General features: G+C 40.0%; 1 protein-coding gene across 5 annotated transcripts in view; it reads right to left on the bottom strand.

The window, feature by feature from the left end:
• KHDRBS3 (KH RNA binding domain containing, signal transduction associated 3) overlaps positions 1 to 21,360 on the bottom strand; it is a 206,349-nt gene that overhangs the window by 68,977 nt on the left and 116,012 nt on the right. For all 5 annotated transcript variants that reach the window (XR_007918873.3, XM_089335748.1, XM_051844066.3 and 2 more), the window contains 2 exons: positions 16,603 to 16,742; positions 14,218 to 14,413 (listed from right to left, as the gene is read on the bottom strand). Coding sequence is in view for 4 of the 5 variants with exons in the window: in XM_089335748.1 (XP_089191874.1) it covers positions 14,218 to 14,413; positions 16,603 to 16,742 (336 nt within the window). In the remaining variant the exon portion in view is untranslated. The remainder of the gene's footprint in view (positions 1 to 14,217; positions 14,414 to 16,602; positions 16,743 to 21,360) is intronic.

The raw sequence follows: 21,360 nt of genomic DNA, 5'->3' as shown, positions 1-21,360 counted from the left end.
TAATATTTATTTCACAAGGTTGAAGTGAGGATTGACTGAGATAATACAATAAATATACCAGATACACTAATAAATTTTGCAGGTAGCAAATATCCAATAACTATCAGCTACCTTTTTTCTCAATTAACTGAGAAAGGTTGAAAAGTGCATCATTGGAGCACGCGCTGTGGTGCAGTGGGTTAAAGCCCTGGCCTGAAGCACCGGCATCCCATATGGGTGCTGGTTCGAGTCCCGGCTGCTCTACTTCTGATCCAGCTTTCTGTTATGGCCTGGGAAAGCAGTAGAAGATGGCCCAAGTCCTTGGGCTGCTGCACTTATGTGGGAGACCTGAAAGAAGCTCCTGGCCTAGGATCGGTGCAGTTCCAGCCATTGTGGTTATCTGGGGAGTGAACTATTGGATGGAAGACCTCTCTATCTCTACCTCTCTCTGTAACTCTTTCAAATAAATAAAATAAATCTTTAAAAAAGTGTATCATTATCCTGTAATAATTGGATTAGAAAAAAATTATAAAATTTAAAAAGTTAACTGTATTCTGGACTACAATTTTGTAATGGTTTCTCAATGCTTACATTATCATTCTTACAAACTTACAGTAAGTTAAAACAATAATTTTGTTATGGGCCTTCGGTGATAATTTTACAAAGAAAGATCTTATTCAGTCAGTAAGATACACCAGGTAAGGATATCAGTTTGGAAAAAAGGTCCTTGACCCGCTATGCCTTGTTACACACAACTCCAGCTCCAGCTCTAGTACTCTTTCCTGATTTATTTTAGCCCATAACATTACAGAAGTTAGCATTATGGGAATAAATGCTTTAGACTAGGGAAATCTGGGGTCACATCTCAGTTTACATTTTTTTAAAAATTTATTTTTAAAAAATTATTTTAAAGGTAGAGTTACAGGGTTGGGGGGGTGGAGAATATTCCAACTGTCATCTGCTGTGGTTCACTTTTCACCCATGCTAAATCACTGGATGGTCATGGCTGGGTCACCTTCTTCATCTGAGATACAGTGACTTTCATACTAATTCCAGGTGGGGAAGCCACCTGATGGTGCTTCTGTGAGGACTGGAAGTTAACAGTGAAAGTACAGCACTAATCTCCTGTGGAATGTCCCGGATATCACCTGCCCATACACTATTCTCCCTCAAATCCTGACAAAGGGTCTGGAACAAAAACAATGGGTACTGCAGGCATGTGCACTTGACTCTGCTACTTCAACCTGGAGGAGCTACTACTGTGTCTTTAACTTAAAATTACCTAAGGCAAAGCAAACGCTTCAAAGCCCTTTATTGGCCTAGCTTCACTTTTACCTCCTCCTAATTCCACATTGTGTTCAATAAATATCTTAAGAGAGGATAATCAAAACATATCAAATACCTGATGAAGAAAGAGCTTTTATATCGATGAACTCATATGAATGCCCAAATCGTTAACCCTACAGTTCAGCCTCAAAAACTTAGAATGATTAAACAACACTAAGATGTCAAGAGGTCTTAATGAATGGCAACTACGTTCTATGAGTAGATAACTCATGAAATCATAACTCAATGAGTCAGAGAATAATAAAATTAGGACTTCTAAGACTGTTAATTTACATATTTTAAGACACAGCATGTTTGCATCTAAAAAATCTTACTTCTACATTTTCAAACTTTCAGAATTTAAAAGATAGCAGCGCACTTTTGTCTTATTTCCGTCATGAAAATGATTTTTATTTACTGTGACTTCTGATTCAATATCAAAATTTCTATTAGATTAAATAAAATGTAGTTTTTTATTAGAAAAAACATCTTGAAGATGACAGTGGAAACCAAGTTTCAACAGAAAACACTCAATCCATTACTGAATTGTCAAGTGGTAGAGGTAACAACAAACTGACCCTAAAAGGCCTCCAAGTCATTCAACAGAAAGACCTAGTGCTACTCCTCTGAAGAGGGGCCGACAAGCTAAGCATTATTCCTATCCACAAGGGCAATTTAACTTGAGAAATGAGTACGGAAGGTCTGTTTGATTTTAACTATCTGCAGCAAACTAGAGATAATTTTTTAATCTGTATGTTCCAAGGTCTGTTTGATTTTAACTGTCTGCAGCAAACTAGAGACAATTTTTTAATCTGTATGTTCCTTTATCTATTCCTAGAAATGTCTTCCATAAAATTGACCAGTAGCCTTTTTTGTAGTGACAATACTCTTGTCTCTGAAGTGCCTTATATTCAATCATATTCTAAAGAATGCAATCTCCAACCATGAGAAATGATACCTGTTTACCTAAAGTTTGTCTTTTAGGGCCAAGTCAATGTGTTCTCTCTGTATAATACATAAATTCACACCAGAATTTGACCACTTTTGAATACTTCCCAAGACTCACTGAAAGTTGTTGGACTTGTGTCTCCCAGGCCCAAGTCACTAATATTCTGCCCAGAAAAAGCCTTCTATTATTAACCTCTCACAGATCAAGCTTATTTCTTATATAGACAGAGATTAAGAACAACAACTGGTCTAATGTGCTCACTTACTATCTAAAATATCATCACCATTTTGCAGATTAGAAAAAATACTAAGGCCCAGAAAGGTTAAGTAATTGGAATAGGAATGCATACATGGTAATACTGAAAAGAAGAGGGTAATAAAAGAAAAATTCTGAGATGGTTTAAATTTAATTCCAGAGAACAAGAGGATGGAGGAAGGAAGAATAAGGGAAGTTAATCAGCAGCAGCTGGATAAACCTACAAGATATTTGAATATGTGGTGAACCTGTCACTCAAATTCAATCATGTGACCCAAGTATTTTTGCCCCTGTCACCCACATGGAAGACCCAGATGGAATCCTGGTCTCCTGACTTCAGCCTGTCCTAGCCCTGCCATTGGGGGAGTGAATCAGCTGAAGGTATCTCTCGCTCACTCTCTCTCTGCCTTTCTGATAATCAATCATTCAATCAATCATTTAAAATGTCTATCCTGGCTGACCACCACAGCCACTGTATGCAGTTTGAACTTCCAGAACTCTTAACTCCAACTAAGCCAGAAGCAACTATTAGGTTGCTTTTTTGGACTGAACTATCCTAAAACATCCCCCTGCTTTGCATTATCCCACCCCTCATTACCTATAGACAAGGTAGGCTCAATATAAATAATTAATGCTCTCCTTCTCAAACATTCCTTGTATGAAAAGTCTATGTTCTAGGTCTAGACACTTTCTCAACTACTATCTAGGCTTGTGGCTGGTAGCTGCAGAAAACCATGCCAGGTTTTAGTTCTTTTCTGGTGAGCTTCTGTAAAGGCACAATGAATCCTTTTATTTCAGAAATCCCTTCATCTCAAGAATTCTGGTTTAACATGAGATTAGAAACAAGTATTTTTTTAAAGATTTATTTATCTATTTGAAAGTCAGTGTTAGCGAGAGAGAGAAGGAGAGGCAGAGAGAGAGGAGGGGGTCTTCTATCTGCTGGTTCACTCTCCAATTGGCTGCAATGGCTGGAACTGTGTCAATCTGAAGCCAGGAGCCAGGAGCCTCTTCTCAGTCGCCCACGTGGGTGCAGGGACTCAAGGACTTGGGCCTTTTTCCACTGCTTTCCCAGGCCATAGCAGAGTGCTGGATCAGAAGTGGAGCAGCCAGGACTCGAACAGCGCCCATCTGAGATGCTGGCACTGCAGGCAGCGGCTTTACTCGCTAAGCCACGGCATCAGCCCCCAAAACAAGTATTTTGCCTCTGAGAATACTACTCTATAAAATTTCCTTGTCTTTCATATTTATTAGTTCACTCAGTGAACCATGTCATGTGTGCTAAAAGTGGCTGAATGTGTTTAACTTTAGTTTACCAAGTATACTGAAAAGCTTCCACAATCCACTGCATGACAAAGGAATCAGCTGCATTAATAAAGGGCAAGATACCCATCCTCCACACATTCAGTGAGTATCTCCAAAATGTCAGGTCCTGTGACAGGCTCTGGGCAAACTAAGACAGAACAAGTATAACGGCCCTAAGCAAAAGGCACTCACAATTTATTGAGGGCAGAGAACGGAAGCATGGAGGTAGTGAAACACGCTAACAGTACACAAAAAATGCTACTAAAATTAAATGAAAATTATAAAAAGTCATTGCTTTGGCTTGAATTCCTACAGTAGGCCCCAACTGACCAGTAAAACAGAGTCATTCATGCCAAAGTGTTACTTCACCAAGCTGAAACTAACTTGTATATCTGACCTGAGAAATCAGAATTAGATAACATTTAACAGGGCCAGCTTCAATTGCCATGAAAATGAATTTCTCACTAACTCTTTACACACACACAAACAAAAATAACCTAGTAATAACCAGTTATTTTTCTATACTGTCTCCCTGTTCCTCCCTTGATATGAAAGTAACTTTGAATTATCAATTTGTTTTTTATTTTATTTCTGTGGTTTTTTTTTTTAGCAAGCTGTCTACATTCTAGAATCAAAAATAAAGCCAATTAAGACCTAAAACTTAATTGTTGTTATTTTTTTCTTTTGACAGTAACTTCACTTGATTAGGACTAGAAAGGTTTCACACTGAAGAATATATTCACAAAGAGTTGGCGCAAAGGAAGCAAGGGCATTAAGAGAGAACCAACAGCACACAAATGAGATACAACCTTGAAGCCTCTTGCATGCTTAAAGAATGGTAATTGGTAAGAATAGGATGTGAGATGGCACGTGAGGAGCGCAGGAGGCTGATGAGGCTGAACACTCAGGACAGCCACGAAGGCTGTCAGACAACATGCTGAGGAGTCTCAAATTTATCCTGCAAAGATTAAGAATTTCTAGAATTCTAATTGATTTTTCCTTCCTTACTTTGGAGTGGACAGTAGCATAGAAAGGTTTTAAATATGTGAAAGTAATAAGGAATAAAACAGCAAATGAAGATTATTACGAATTTAGCATTGAAAGAGCCTTTCAAAGTAGACTTGGCAGGAGGTCTTTAGGAAATATTACGCAGGAGTTTGGTCACCTCTGCCCTCTGAGCCCAGGCCTCTGTGAAGACTGGAATGACCAGAGGATTACTTTGTACCCAGATGTTCAAGAAGCTTCTAGACATTCTGTTTTTACATTTTTTTTTTCTTTATTTTCTACTGGTCATACAGTCACTGCTCCTTCTCAATAGGCAACAGCCACACAAGTTCCCACTTTTCCTGCCTCCTTCAGAGTGAGGCAGAGCTACTGGAAACTGTTTCTCCACTGTTGCAAAAAACTGAGACTTAACATCAAGTCTCCCACTCTTGCAGTTTCCAAGTTCACACTGACCGACTCACAGTGGAAAGTCCCCTGGAAGCAGTATGAAGAAAACATTATTCGAAGAAAGGAACTGGAGCAAGGAAGAGACTACAATCAAAAAAAGCTATTAACAAGGTTATGGCAATCATCGTGCATCCATTCACCTAAACAACCAGTATTTATTTAATCAAAGATGTATTTATTTTATTTGAAAGATAGAGTTGGGGGGTGGGGATAGATAGATAACTCTCATCTACTGATTCATTCCTCAGATGGTTGCAATGGCCAGGAATGGGTCAAGCTGAAGCAGGGAACTGACACTTCATCCAGGTGCCCCAGGATGAACAGCAGGGGCACAAGCATTTGGGCCATCTTTCTCTGCTTTCTGAAGCACACTAGCAGGGAACTGGAGCAGAAGTGGAGCAGCTGGGGGCCGGTCCTGTGGCTTAGTAGGCTAAGTCTCCACCTATAGCATCAGCACACGGGTGCCCGTTCCTGTCCCAGCCGCTCCTCTCTGACCCAGCTCTCTGCGAATGCCCTGAAAAAGCAGTAGAAGATGGTCCCAGTGCTTGGGCCGCTGCAACCATGTGAAATCCTGACTTCAGATCAGCCCAGCTCCAGGCATTGTGGCCATTTGAGAAGTAAACCAGTGGATGGAAGGTCTTTCTTTTTGTCTCTCCCTCTCTTTATAACTCTGCCTCTGAAATAAATTAATTAAATTAAATTGAAAATAAGAAGAAGTGGAACAGCCAGAAATCAAATATGCTCTCATGGGAAGCCAATATCACAGGTGGTGGCTTGACCTGCAATGCCACAACTCTGGCTTCTATAACCAGTATTTATCAAATGAATACTACATGTTAAGTGCTAGAAATAGCAGAGTGATAAAGATTTGAAGTTAGATTTGAAGTTAGTGGGAAGTCACACATGAAACAAATTCCCAAACAACTACAAGTTGTCAGTGGTGCAGGGTGCTCTGACAGGACGTCAGCAAAGCAAATAAAGTTACGAAACTGGGAGCTCAGAATGCTTTCTAAAGCATCATCATTACAGCAATTATAACATATAGGCACTTACAGCTCAAAAAGTCATAAGGAAGAAGTGAAAACACACTTAGCAACCAAAGATAGAAGAAGAAGAAGGTGAAAGAATGAGTCTGGGGAATCTGAATATGTAACACTACCATTTACCTTTACAGGGAACCTGGGGAACAGGGAGACCCTTTGTGTTGGTCTACTCCATAGTTTTCAAAAATGCTTTTAGGGCATTCAGGAGAGAGGGACACAGGATGACAATGAATAGAGATTTAGATTTGGTAGTTGTGACACTGTGGTATAATACATGCATATTTAATCTTCTTCCATAGTCTCTGGCTCATTTAAAACCCTTGGAGTTTCCTAGGTGAAAAGCAATAAAGGTGAAAGGAAGGCCTTTTGCTATCATAACCAGCTCCTTCCAACCACATCAGAATCAGGTTAATAGCTTATTAAAAGCTATTATGGTGAAAGCTAACATGAAAGCTAACATGGTGGCTTGGAAAGTCCCCAAGGATGTGTAAGAGGAATGGCTGACAAGGCAACCAACCACGTGACTATAGGTTGGAATTTTCTGCCCTAGTCCTGACCTGAAGGGAGAGCAGCTAGAATTTGAGGTAACCATGAATGATAAATGATTTGGCCAAACCCATGAGGTAACCCTGAATGGCCAATGATTTGGCCAAACCCATGAATCCTTTATTTCAGAACTCCACCTAAAGGGGCGTGAAGTACTTCCAAGGATGCAAACACAGGGAGGTGCTCAGACAGCAAATGCTTAGAGAGGGCGTGGAAGAGACACCTTTCCCCCATACCCTGCCCTTAGTGTCTCTGTTCCTGAGTTGTACCCTTTTAGAATAAATCAGTAATAGTAAATTGTTTTCCTAAGTTCTGAACCACTCTTGCAAATTATCAACCCAGAGGAAGAAGTTGTTGGAACCTCCAAATTAGTAGCTGAGATGGACACAAACTGTGGATAACCTGGGAACCTCCATTTGTGATCAGCATGTAAAGTACACAGCAGTCTTGTAAGATCTAGTCTTTAACTTGGGGGGTCTGTGCTAACTCCACACAATGTCAGAACTGAGGAGAGAATTGTTTGGTGCGGGAAACGTCCACACGTAAGTTGTAAAAATGAAGTACAGAGAATAGTAATGAAGCAGATGAAAGGGGTATTTCCTTTCAGTAGTTATTAACATGCAACTGCTCATTCAGGCAATGCAAATAGACAAGACCACTCTGTGATAGTAAATAAAGTCAATGCATTAAGTGTTAGGGGGACACATATTTATTCTGATTGCACATTTTTACTGCATGCTGATTTGAAGCAATGGATCAAAAATGGTAGAAAATTCATCCATAGTTGGCCTCTGTCTGAAATATCAGGTAATGTCTTTGTAATAGTATACTAACATCTACTGTATTCTGAATTAAGCTAATTAATTTGTCAGTAATTTAATTATTTGGACAGAAGAAATCAATCCATATCATTTTGGGAAGAGGTCATTCTTATACTCAAAAGATAAAAAGTTATTATTGTGCTTAATTTTACAAAGTTAAAAGTAGATCAGAAGATCCCAATTTTATACTTAATTGACTGAAATCACATGCATTATCTATGTTCTTCCATTTTTGAAAAAGGCTAACCATATCTTGTTTTCTTCAAGTTACTCCTCCTAAGAGACAAGCATTCACTGAAAGGATTTGGTTTTATGAGTGGTTAGCCTATTCTACTCAGATGTACTCTTACAATAATAATTTTGCATTCAAATAGACTTATCTGCTAGCTGATGTCCTTTGCAAGGATACCACAGGAGTTTTCTGTGACACTGACTCTAATGATGAACAGCTGGCTGAAATGACTAAAAATTTTATTATTTACTTATTGGAGATAGATAGAGGATGAGTGAGTGACAGAGAGAGTTCCAGTCTGCTAGATCACTCAGCAAATGCTCACAACAACTAGGGCAGGGGTGTAGCTGAAGCCAGGAATGCAATTAAAGTCACTTACATGAATGTCAGGGACCCAATTATTTGAGCCATCACTGTTGCCTCCTGTGGCATGCATTAGTAGGAGGCTAGAATCAGAAGCCAGACCTGGGAATTCAACCCAAGAACTCTAATATAATTTGCAAATGTCTTTTGTTTTTTAAAAGGAATTCTTTTCTATTTATTTTCATTTTAGCTGAAAGAGAGAGAGGTATTCCAACTGTATATTGTTTATTTTATATCAAGTAAATATAATATAAGATTAAATGTAGTAAGGATCCTGTAATACAAGGAAGCCAGGAGTGGGCCAAGTTAAAACTAGGAGCTCAATTTAGATCTTCCATGAGGGTGGCAGGAACCTAAAAACTTGAGTCATCGTTTTCTGCCTCCCAGGATATGCATTAGCAGGAAGTGGGAGTCACAGGCTGAACCAGGACTCAAATCCAGGCACTCAAATATAGATTTCAGGCATCCTAAGTAGCAGCTTAACAGCTTTGCTTTGACTGTCCAAAGGAGATCCTTAAAAACTATATTTCTGAGGTATAAGGAATGACAAGCCCTTCCCAGAGATAGAGATGTGCCAGAATACTTAAATAGTGGAATTTTTTTTTACTTTTGCCAATAAATGTAATAGTATTAATTTGCTGTTGTTCTTTTTGTAATGCTAACTCCACCTTACTGTTCTAAACAGTTCTCTATTTCCATTTAAATTTCCTAAATTTAATCTCCTAAATTTCCATTTAGGGAAATTTGAAGTGCAAAGGACAGAGAGGCTATTTAATCCCATCTGAGGCAATCACTTCCATGGCATTATTGATGAAAGAGCATACAATATCTGCTGCACTTTCTCCAGAGATAAAGAGGTTTCAGAAGCTCAGCTAGTAGAACACTGTTCGTTTTAAAATAAAACTTGATATTTCAAGACAGAACATAGGCCTTAAATTTTAAATCCTGCATCCGTTCCTTTTTTTTTTTTTTTTTTTTTTAAGATTTTACGCATTTGAAAGAGTTACAGAGAGAGGTAGAGACAGAGAGAGAGGTCCTCCATCCATTGGCTCACTCCCCAGATGGCTGCAATAGGAGCTACATGGATCCAAAGCCAGGAGCCAGGAACTTCTTCCAGGTCTGCCATGTGGGTGCAGGGGCTTAAGGACTCGGGCCATCTTCTACTGCTTTCCCAGGCCATAGCCGAGAGCTGGACTGGATGAGGAGCAGCTGGGACTAGAACCAGCGTCCATATAGGATGCCAGTGCTACAGGCCAGGGCTTTAACCCGCTGTGCCACACCACTGGCCCCTTGTTCCTTCTTTACAGTCATATAATTTTAGGCATGACACTTAAATTCCCCGACTTTCAATTATCATTTATGCAAAAGAATCAGGGTATCTCACTGAGTGATTGTGAGTACCATGAAAAAAAAATGAAAGTGCCTGGTAGAGGGTGTTTCCCATTGAATGTCACAGTTTCTGTGGAGATTCCTTCCTACACTGGGATGCTTCATTTGCCAGTTGCAGTGAATTAGTCTTATCCCTTTGTAACCTGTTACTGCCCTCTGAACACCAGAAGGAGATGACAACTTAGGGAAGTTACTCTTTCAAATCCCAATTAACATATTTCTTCCCAATAGCTGATTTTAACAATAATTAGGAAAACTTACCAAGTCTGTATAGGGTTATTCAGTCCAGCAAACATTTACTAAGTGTGCCAGAAAGTAGGTAGAGACTAAACTAAACAAAAGATGCATAAGAAACCTGGGGGATCTCAGCAGGCTCCAAGATGGTGGAATAGGGAGGGAGCGCACTGATAGTTCGGGAAAAGACAGTTTAATAAAAGTGGAGATACTGTAGTTTCAGGGAAGAGTTAGGGAAAAAAACTGCAGAGGAAACTCTTCCGGAACTAGTGGGACATGGTGGACCTACGTGCAAGGCACAGGCACCCTTGGCTGGGGACCCCAGCCACCAAGTCTACACACCAGCGCTGGAAAGGGAGGTGAGGCGAAACCTTAGTAGCCAGAGACACTGGTGGGAAAGCGGCAGGAAGAGCCTAGAGGGAACAAGGCTTGAAGCCCCATGGGGGAAAGTTCACTAGGCTAACTGGAGGAGAGAGAAAAAAAAAAAAAAAAGGATCAGTACGGACATGATTCTCACTCTCTACTCAAGTACAAAGGTGAGCAAGACAAAGAGCAGGCGCCATTTTGGGCATATGTAACAGCACAGGGCTGCGCCCGCCCTCAGCCAAGCAGAAAAACCTGATTTTGGTGGGGAGCAATAACAGGAGGTTAAGACCTAGCAAATGCGGCCGGCGCCGTGGCTCAATAGGCTAATCCTCTGCCTTGTGGCACCAGCACACCGGGTTCTAGTCCCGGTTGGGGCGCTGGATTCTGTCCTGGTTGCCCCTCTTCCAGTCCAGTTCCTGCTGCACAGGGAGTGCAGTGGAGGATGGCCCACTTAAATGAAAGATCTCTGCAAGTGAGATCCCAGTGGACAGAACAGGCCATCAAAGAAGGAGGTACCTTTCCTCTTAAGGGAGGAAAGAACTTCCACTTTGACTATGACCTTGTCTAAATAAGATCGAAGTTGGCGAACTCAAAAGTTTCCTTAGCCTTGGCAACCCATGATAAGAGCCTAGGGTGATCACTGACGCCATCAACAAGAGTGTCAATTGTTAAGTCAACAACAGGAGTCACTGTGCACTTACTCCCCATGTAGGATCTCTGTCCTTAATGTGTTGTTCTATGTGAATTAATGCTATAACTAGTACTCAAACAGTACTTAATACTTTGTGTTTCTGTGTGGGTGCAAACTGTTGAGATCTTTACTTAATATATACTAAATTGATCTTCTGTATATAAAGAAAATTGAAAATGAATCTTGATGTGAATGGAATGGGACAGGGAGCGGGAGATGGGAGGGGTGTAGGTGGGAGGGATGTTATGGGGGGGGGGAAGCCACAGTAATCCAAAAGCTATAATTTGGAAATTTACATTTATTAAATAAAAGTTAGAAAAAAGATTCAACAATATCCCTAGAAATGAATACTCCCCTGAGAAATAGATACCTGCTAACTAGTGACTGCCCTACATAAATCTATGCTAATAATTATGGTACATATAAATTGTTAGGAGGAAAAATATTTTTTAAGAAAGAGAAACAATCTGTTTTAGGTTCACCACAATTTTTAAAAACACAGAATCGAGAATATTGATTTAGCAAACATTAATTAAAGACCTACTGTGTGTTAGATATTACAGTAATTGCTGACAGAAAAAAAGGTGAATGGGGAGGGGAAACTCCTAATTAATAAGCTTAGAATGTAATTTATGGTTATTTACAGTTCAAGAAGATAACTAGTACATTCTAGGAAGACCAACTTCCTCACTAGATAAATGCATATACAAATGCTTCCTTGTGTTACAGGATCCTTTCTACATTTAATCTTATAGTATATTTACTTGATATAAAATAAAATAAAATTTAAAAAATTTTATTTCCTCTCTTTCCCATGTAAAACTATGCATACTGTATAAGAATCTTGAGTATACAACAGATAAGACCAAGGGTCAATGTCCAGAGAAAGGCCAGAGGCTACAACGCTGGATTCGAGGGACCGGCAGTAGGAAATTCCATTAAAGCTGAGTCCTGGTGACATGGGCTAGGCAGGCAGATAGCTAGATATGCTGAGCCTGAGGTGGCTACAGGCCATAAGCTTCCACCGGGGGAATAATGCAAATAATGCAGCCCTACTTGTAACTAAGAACTGCCCCTTTCCAGGATGTCACCTTCACCTGAGACCTGGGTGGGGAGGGAGGTACCATCTGATAGCCACTCCCATCCAACCTCATAAAGGAGGCCAGCAGTTAGGAGGGGCTCCTTTTCTCTCTCACCAGAGACCAGAGTACAGGAGGCAATGAAGTGCCATCTCTCTCTACTGCCCCTCCCACACTCCTTACCTCCTTCTGACCCACTTCCCACTACTCACCTATGCTCACATATGTGTGTGTTCACTTTTTCAGCTTCTGAATTAAATTCATGTCATATATGCCAGCATTAAGAATTCATCTCTATGCATGGCAAGGACCTGTAATAAAAAGTAGATCCCATTTCCCCCACTTCAAGGGGAGGAAGATGAGGTCACAACAGCCTATCTGGGAGGCAGTGTTACTGATGGCAGTGGGGAAGAGGCTACCGACTGTGTTTGCTGTATTACAACATGGAGTTTCCTGAGTTTTTATTACACTGCGTCAAGAGGACTTACAAAATTGCTAGTGTAAATGTGGAAAATTCTTGTCTATTAAATTCAAAGGTTTTCTCAGGAATAATACATACTAATGAGTAGACACTATATAATAAAGTAATGCGACTTGGAGAGGCAGGTGCACTCTTAATAGTATTTCTTTTAATGTCTTATTATACTGTCTAAAAGATACTTGGAAAGGATACAGTCATATTATGTATGTTAGGAGTTGTTGTTGTATGAAGCTGATGAAAATTGCTAATGCTGCACTCCAGTCCAATTAAAACAATGATGGCAAATGTGGCTGTCAGTCATTTGTAGGCGACACTATGGTGTGGAAGAAAGGATACTATCCTTGCATTTAAACCACAGCTGCAGTGACAAGAATGACAGGTGTGAGAGAATGACTAGCTCCAACCACCACAGGCTTCCTTTCTCAGAGATTTCCAACTTCTCTCCTCTTCAACAGTACCATTACCCTATTTCTGATAGCAGAGGGTAGAAAGCATTATTCTACAAAATACTTTTCAACTTGGTTGCATTGATACTTTATACATGGGGCCAGCACTGTGATGTGGTGTGTAAAGCTGCCATCTATAGTGCTGGCATCCCATATGGGCACAGATTCAAATCCTGGCAGCTCCACTTCCGATCCAGTTCTCTTGCTATAGCCTAGGAAAGCAGCAGAAGATGGCCCAAGTCCTTGGGTACCTGCACCTGCGTGGGAGACCCAGAGAAAGCTCCTGGCTCCTGGCTTCAGATTGGCTCAGCTCTGGTCATAATGGCCATTTGGGGTATGAACCAGCAGAGAGAAGGCCTCTCTCTCTCTGCCTCTGCCTCTCTGTAACTCTACCTTTCAAATAAAGATGACGCTAAAGAGGTTGCTGGCAACACAAGGTATTACTGCAATCTTACAGGAATTGTGTAAAAAGGTACAATATGCAGCTAGCAAGAGACCTCTATCATATAAAGTAAAACATGAAAACCTATTGGTTCTTGCATTTTATTCCTGTCATGGCTTCTCTTTCACTGACAACATCTATATGCTCTTACTTACTTTCAATTACAAATATGAATCAGTTATCTATTGCTCTTTATTTTCTTCTTTATGATAAATTTGAGTGTTGCAATAAGAATATGAGGAGTTTGTATGCTTAAAGAATCTCCTCTTCAAATTTTCATGACTGTTTTTCTTTATGTTAATTCCATATTGAGCCATATCAAATAATTACTGAATGGTGACTAAAAGATTAATCTGTACCAATTAAAAAATAGGAAAATTTTATTTCCTTTACTGAAAAGAATTTACACTAAGAATCCAAAAACAGCAGCACAGCTTAAAAGGAAACAAAATAAGTGTAAAATCACCTTGGTATATTTAGGCAATTATTTTTAAAAGCTGAATTACTTAGAAGCAACCTAGAGGAGAATATCAGAGTACTAAGTGCTTCTAAAAGCTTCATCATGTATATCTCCATGACCCTGGTCCTGTACCCCTCTTCCACCCAAATTCCTCTTCCATACCTTATATTTAAGCTACTCTATGAAAGAGGCCTGACTTTTTTGCACTTTTTGTACCCAGTACTTATTTTGCATTCAGTAAGTATTCACTGAAGAACATTCAAGAACTAAAACAGAGGGAGGGACTTGGTAATAACAGCAGTGCTTTGTCTGCACTGGGGCAATATGAACAACAGAGCAGTGGTCTGACACCTTCACTTACATACTCTCCATAGGTCTCCTGTGTTGGAGGTGGCGGTGGAGGTCTGTACCCCGTTGGGGGAACACCTCTTGCTCTCGGAGTGAGAAGTCCTCTTCCTCGACTCACTGGCCCTCGGGTGGAAAGGACTCCCCTGGCAGCTGGTGTCCCTCGGGGGACACCAACTCCAACTGGCCGGGCTGTGACTCCTCCTCTCCCCCTGTAAACAAGTGCGTCAAGTTAGCAATATTTACCACATTTCTAATGTTCCTTCCACATTACTTATACTTCACAGAAATCAATGTTCTGTATTTCTGCAATAAGGAATAAGAACTAAGGATGCAAAAGAAGAATTGAAGCAAGTAAGAATTAGGTATATACCAAAAGGAAGTTAGCCATTTAGGTAGGTAGTTCAGTAACAATGAATAAGGTAACATCGAAGAAACCCAGACTCAATTTCTCGCTAAAATGTAGGCTGGGAGCTATGAAATCTGGGGAGCTGCAAGTGCTGAAGACTCCTATGTCATACCACACCAGGATAACACCTGAATGGAATCTGCTGCTCATATTCTTTTTTTTTGGACAGGCAGAGTTAGACAGAGAGAGAGAGACAGAAAGGTCTTCCTTTTCCCATTGGTTCACCCCCCCAGTGGCCGCTGCAGCTGGTGCACAGCGCTGATCCGAAGCCAGGAGCCAGGTGCTTCCTCCTGGTCTCCCATGCGGGTGCAGGGCCCAAGCACTTGGGCCATCCTTCACTGCCTTCCTGGGCCACAGCAGAGAGCTGGACTGGAAGAAGAGCAACTGGGACTAGAACCCAGAGTTTTAAAATTTGACAGATAGAGTTAGCCGAAGCTATGCTGATCCAAAGCCAGGAGCCAGGTGCTTCCTCCTGGTCTCCCATGCAGGTGGCAGGGCCCAAGCAATTGGGCCATCTTCCACTGCCTTCCTGGGCCACAGAAGAGAGCTGGACTGGAAGAGGATCAGCTGGGACTAGAACCAATGCCCATATGGGATGCCAGCACTTCAGGCCTGGGCTTTAACCCACTGCACCACAGTGCTGGCTTCATGATTTCAAAAGAAAAGTGATTTAATCTTATGTGATAAGTTGTGTGTGTATATATGTACATTTATCAGACATCTAACACTTTCTTGTGTGCTAACCTTATATATGTATGCTTATATGTAACTTTAAAAAGAACTTTTATTTACATATACAGATACACTGGTATCTATCTGCTATCTGTATACAGCCATGCATTGCTAACAGAAGGGGTACATTTTGAGAAATACAACATGTGTGTGAACATCAGAGTGTACAACAACCTAGAGAGTACAGATTACTATACATCTAATGGACCCAACTGTGCTATACTTTACATGACTGGCAGCGTGAGTCCGTTCACACCAGCAACACCATAAATAGATCATTGTGCACTGACAGCAATAGGTGATAGGAATTTTTCAGTTTGATTACAGTCTTATGGGACCACCATCTGCTAAACGATCTAATGTGCACAGTAGCATCGTTACATGGTAAATGACTCTGTCTACCTATCACTAAAAAGAAAGCCATGTCAATGGCTGGTGCTGTGGGACAGTGGGTTAAGCCACAGCCTGCATAACTGGCATTCCATATGGGTGCTGGTTCAAGTCCCAGCTGCTCCTCTTCTGATCCAGCTCCCTGCTAATACGTCTGGAAAGCAGTGGAAGATGGCCCAAATCCTTGGGTCCCTCTACCCACATGGGAGACTTGGATGAAGCTCCCTGATCCTGGCTTTGGCCTGGCCCAACCTTGGTCATTGCAGCCATTTGGGGAGTGAACCAGTGGATGGAAGATTTCTCTCTCTCTCTCTCCTTTCTCTCTCTGTAAGTCTGCCTTTCAAATAAATAAGTAAATTTTTTTTTAAGTAATCATTAATCCAGGGAGAAATAAAATCTTTGTTCTTGGACCAGCTGAGGGACTTTCAAATGTCATAGAGTGTTTGCAGTGAATAAAATTACAGGCATTTGGATATCCACTAGGTGCTTAATGCTGTGCTTAGCAATGGTGGTATAACAATGAACTAGCCAGATGTCCACAAAGGGAAAACAGGGGAGACCATTACTTCAAACCACTTATCAATGAATGTTATTATTTACATAAAACAAGCCTCATTTTAAAGAATTAATGTTAAATGAATAATAGTTTGTCTAAAGTTATGAATTAATAAGTGGTACAGTTTATAGTTAACCTTGGGAATATCTCAATCCAATGTAAATTCCCTTAATATGACATTACATTGTCTGAAAACTAGATTTGTACAAATGAACCTATCTACCTTATTCTGGCTACTAACTAAAGAAACACTAAACCTGTTGCTTTGGTATCCTAACCTAAACATAAAAAGTAAGTCAATAACTTACACCCACCTGGTGATTGCAGGGGTTGGTACACCTCTGGTACGCAAGGTAGGTTTCCCTCGAACCACTGGAACATCTGCATTTTCTGAACCACCATTCAAATATGTTAACTCCTGGAGCTGTGCTTGCCTGATCTCATCATTATAGTCCTATACAGAAGACAGAAGACAGAATACTTTGCTTCATACTAAAACTATAAAAGTATCTACAACAAAAAACAATCATTTTTTTTTGAGGGGGAAAGTATGGTTATCTTCTTAGAATTGTATCTATTAAATACATTAAATGAAATCTGTTGTCTTTATAATAATTTTTTTAAAAAATGATCAGAAAATACTTGAATTCACAAAGCAACCTATGAATTTACTAAAACAGAAATGTTCTGTTTCATAACCCTGTTAAAATGCTTTCACTAATATACACTTAGAAATGGTTAAAAAATTAGAAAGTACAAATTTAATGATAATATTGTTAAATAGAAAAAAGAAAACCAGTATTTTCTCCCAAGGTAAAATTTTCCATAATGAGTTGTAACTCCTTCCCCTGGGCATGCTTTCCATGACAAGTATTTACATTGAAATTAAAATGGCATATAACAAAATTATTTACAACTAAATTCAGAAAGTAGCTACTAAGCATCTATGATGCATCAAGTACTAGAAAGCCAAATGAGTGAACCAGGGTCCCAGCAGCCAGGGAACTCAATCTATCATAGGAACATTATTAAAATTAAGAACTACAAGTGGCCAGCACCGTGGTTCAGTTGGCTAATCCTCCTCCTGCAGCGCAGGCACCCTGAGTTCTAGTCCTGGTTGCTCCTCTTCCAGTCCAGCTCTTTGCTGTGGCCCAGGAAGGCAGTGGAGGATGGCCCAAGTGCTTGGGCCCTGCACCCGCCTGGGAGACCAGGAGGAAGCACCTGGCTCCTGGCTTCGAATTGGTGCAGGGTGCCAGCCGTAGTAGCCACTTGGGGTGTGAATCAATGGAAGGAAGACCTTTCTCTCTGTCTCTGCCTCTCACTGTCTAACTCTGCCTGTCAATGAAAAAAAAAAAAAAAAAAAAAAAAAAAAAAAAACTACAAATATACATTCCTTTGGTAGATTCCCATTTGGCTACTATACAAGTTGTGAAATTCAACATTTTGAAAACTGAACATAATCTTATTCCTCAGCATTGCCTTTCTTTTCACCTTGCATTACCATCCAAATATTCAACTCAGAAACATTGCTGTTATCTCTAAGTCTTCCATCCTCTTTATCATCCTCAACACCATTCAGTGAGCATCAGCAAAGACATGGAGGTGTAAATAAAGTCTGATCTGTTTTACAATAATAGGAAAATTCATGTTTCAGTGATCAAAAAGGAAAATCCAGTAGGTTTTCTATAAGAAGTGACATCTGAGTGAGAAGTAATTAACCAGAAGAGTGGTAGAATGGCAAAAGGAAAAACAAATTTTAATACTAAAAATAGCGGCCAGCGCTGTGGCCAACTGGATTATGCCATTGTCTGCGGCACTGGCATCCTATACGGGCATCGGGCCAAGTCCAGGCTGCTCCACTTCCAATCCAGCTCCCTGCTAATGTACCTGGAAAGCAGAGTAAGATGGCTTAAGTAGTTGGGACCCTACAGTCATGTGGGCAACTCGGATGAAGCTCGTACCTCCTGACTGTAGCCTGGCCCCACCTTGGCTGTTATGGCGAAATTATGAAAGCAATTTGGCATGTGAGTGGGAGCAGGATTAGGGGTAACCAGAGGCCAACTCATGAAAAACGTTATCTTATTAATGATAGCTTGAAATGCTGAAAATAAAAGGTTCTGAGAAGCCCCTAATAATTCTAAGGCGATCTGCCTATTTAGGTTTACATCCTAGAAATATCATTCTACGTTTAGTGAAAAAAATAGGATAGGACCGAAAACAGAGATTGAAAAAACACTACACCTAGGGCAGGTGTTGTGGTATAGTAGGTTAAGCCCCTGCTTGGTATGCCCACATCGCTTATCAAAGTGCCTGAGATAAAGTCCTGTCTCGGTTTCCAATCCAGTTTCCTATTAATGTGCCTGGGAGGCAGAAGATGATGGCCCTAGTATTTCTGCCAGCCACAAGGGAGATTCAGTGTCACTCTATTCTTCTAATCAATAAACATTTTTTTTTTTAAGTACATTCAAAAACACATACGCTTCTCAAGTGTATATGGAATAATCCCAAGGATAGACTCTGTGTCAGTTCATCACACAAGCCTTGATAATTTTACAGGAATTGAAGTTAAAGTGTATCTTCTGATTACAGTGGAATAAATGAGAAATTCATTAAGGAAACAAAATTTGGAAATTCAAAAATATGTAAGAGGGAAATCATATAACAAAATAACCATTAGGTCAAAACAGAAACAACAAGAAAAATTTGAAATTAATGTGAGATGAGTGAAAAGACAAAAACAACACACCAAAATTTACAGGCTACATCTAAAGCATTGTTCAAAAGAAAGTTTATAGTTCTACATGCCTATCTTTAAAAAATCAAAGATTTCAAACCAATAACCCAATTTTTAAATTCAGAGAGAAATAGAAAAGAAAAAAGGTTAAACACAAGAAATAGAGAAAAAAATTAAAATCACAGGAGAAATATATATAAAGGCCAAAAAAAAAAGAAAAATAATTAAAAGGTGTTTGTTTAGAAGATTAACAAAATGAGGGCTGATCAAGTCACCGTTTCTCATAGTGTTCATTTCACTTTAACAGGTTTCCTTTTTGGTGCTCAGTTAGTTGTCACCTATCAAGGAGAACAAGTGGTATTTGTCCCTTTGGGACTGGCTTATTTCACTCAGCATACTTCATCAGCTCTCACCCTGACTGTTGATGAGCAACTTGATACGTTATCCCTCTTAGTATTTTTTGTTTGTTTGTTCTACTTAATACTTTTGGTTGAATACTGTAATCAATACACAATTCTTCTTAAGTGCTGAAACTTAACTGACAAGTGATCACTGTTAAATATAAGAGTGGGAATAAGAGAGGGAAGAGATGTGCAATTCGGGACATGCTCAAGCTGACTTACCTCAAATGGTAGAGTTAGAAACATACCAGGGGATTCCAATTCAATCCCATCAAGGTGGCATGTACCACTGCCATCTCACTAGTCCCAGTGATCAATTTCTGTTCACAATTGATCATAATGATAGGACTAAGAACCAAAGGGATCACAGAAACAAGAATAGTGTCTGCAAATACTAGCTGATAGAATAAAAAAGGGAGAGAATGATCCAACATGGGAAGTGAGATACACAGCAGACCCATAGAATGGCAGATGTCCTAAACAGCACTCTGGCCTCAGAATCAGCCCTTAAGGCATTTGGATCTGGCTGAAATGCCCATGAGAGTATTTCAGGCATGGAAAGCCAAGACACTCTGGGGGAAAAAAAAAACCAAAAAAACAAAACCTAAATGAAAGATCTCTGCGAGTGAGATCCCAGTGGAAAGAATGGGTCATCAAAGAAGGAGGTACCTTCCTCTGAAGGGAGGAGAGAACTTCCACTTTGACCATGGCCTTGTCTAAATATGATCAGAGTCAGTGAACTCAAAAGGCTTCCATAGCCTTGGCAACTCATGAAAAGAGCCTGGGGTGATTACTGACGCCATCAACAAGAGTGTCAATTGTTAAGTCAACAACAGGAGTCACTGTGCACTTACTCCTCATGTAGGATCTTTGGCCTTAGTGTGCTGTACATTGAGATTTAACGCTACAACTAGTACTCAAACAGTATTTTTCACTTTATGTTTCTGTGTGGGAGCAAACTGTTGAAATATTTACTTAATGTATGCTAAACTGATCTTCTGTATATAAAGAGAATTGAAAATGAATCTTGATGTGAATGGAAGGGGAGAGGGAGTAGGAAAGGGGAGGGTTGCGGGTTGTAGGGACGTTATAGGGGGGAAGCCATTGTAATCCATAAGCTGTACTTTGGAAATTTATATTCATTAAATAAAAGTTTGAAAGAAAAAAAAAAAGAAGATTAACAAAATGCATAGATTCTTAGTTAGACTGACCAGGAAGAAAAAAGCCTCAAGATTATTAAAATCAGGAATAAAAATGGAGCATCACCTGGACTTGAATTAAAAAAATGCTTATAAAGAAATACTATGAACACGACATGCCAATAAATTAGGTAAAATTAGATGATGGATAAACTCCTAAAAAGACAGAAACTACCAAAACTGAACAGACAGCAGTACATGTAACATAATAGGAAACACAGAGTTGGTATTTACCACAGAGTTCTTGGGAGTTTCAGGACTGACAGAGGAGACAGGCTGTGATTCATAGTAAGCCCATTTCACCCAAACACAAGTTTATGAGAGTAATGTGACTTTTGAAGGGTGCAGTCTGGTTGTGAGACAGATCACAACATGACTGTTGGACTACAACTTTCAGCCCCAAGCCACTACAATCTCTGGATAGGGAAGAGGGTTGGAGATTGGCTTAAAAAACCAAAGGCCAATGATTCCATCAACAAAAACTTCACAATGAAGCCTCCATAAAAACCCTGAATGGTAAAATCTGGAGAGTTTGAGTTGGTAAGGATCCAAATGCAGCGGCGAAGAGCACTCCAATTCTGCAAGGATCTAAGCTCCATGCTTGGGACTGTCCCAGATCTCTTCCTATTCCCTCTTCTCCTGGCTATTCATCTTCACCTATTAAGTACACTGTTTCCATGAGTTACATAAATCATTATAGCAATTATCAAACTTGAAGAGGGAGTTAGGTAACACATA

The sequence above is a fragment of the Oryctolagus cuniculus genome, chromosome 6, assembly GCF_051225735.1.
Source record: "Oryctolagus cuniculus isolate XC-2025 breed Fujian yellow rabbit chromosome 6, ASM5122573v1, whole genome shotgun sequence".
Classification (NCBI taxonomy): Eukaryota; Metazoa; Chordata; class Mammalia; order Lagomorpha; family Leporidae; genus Oryctolagus; species Oryctolagus cuniculus.
The sequence above is the reverse complement of the archived record's forward strand: the minus strand, read 5'-3'. Positions and strand labels throughout refer to the sequence as shown.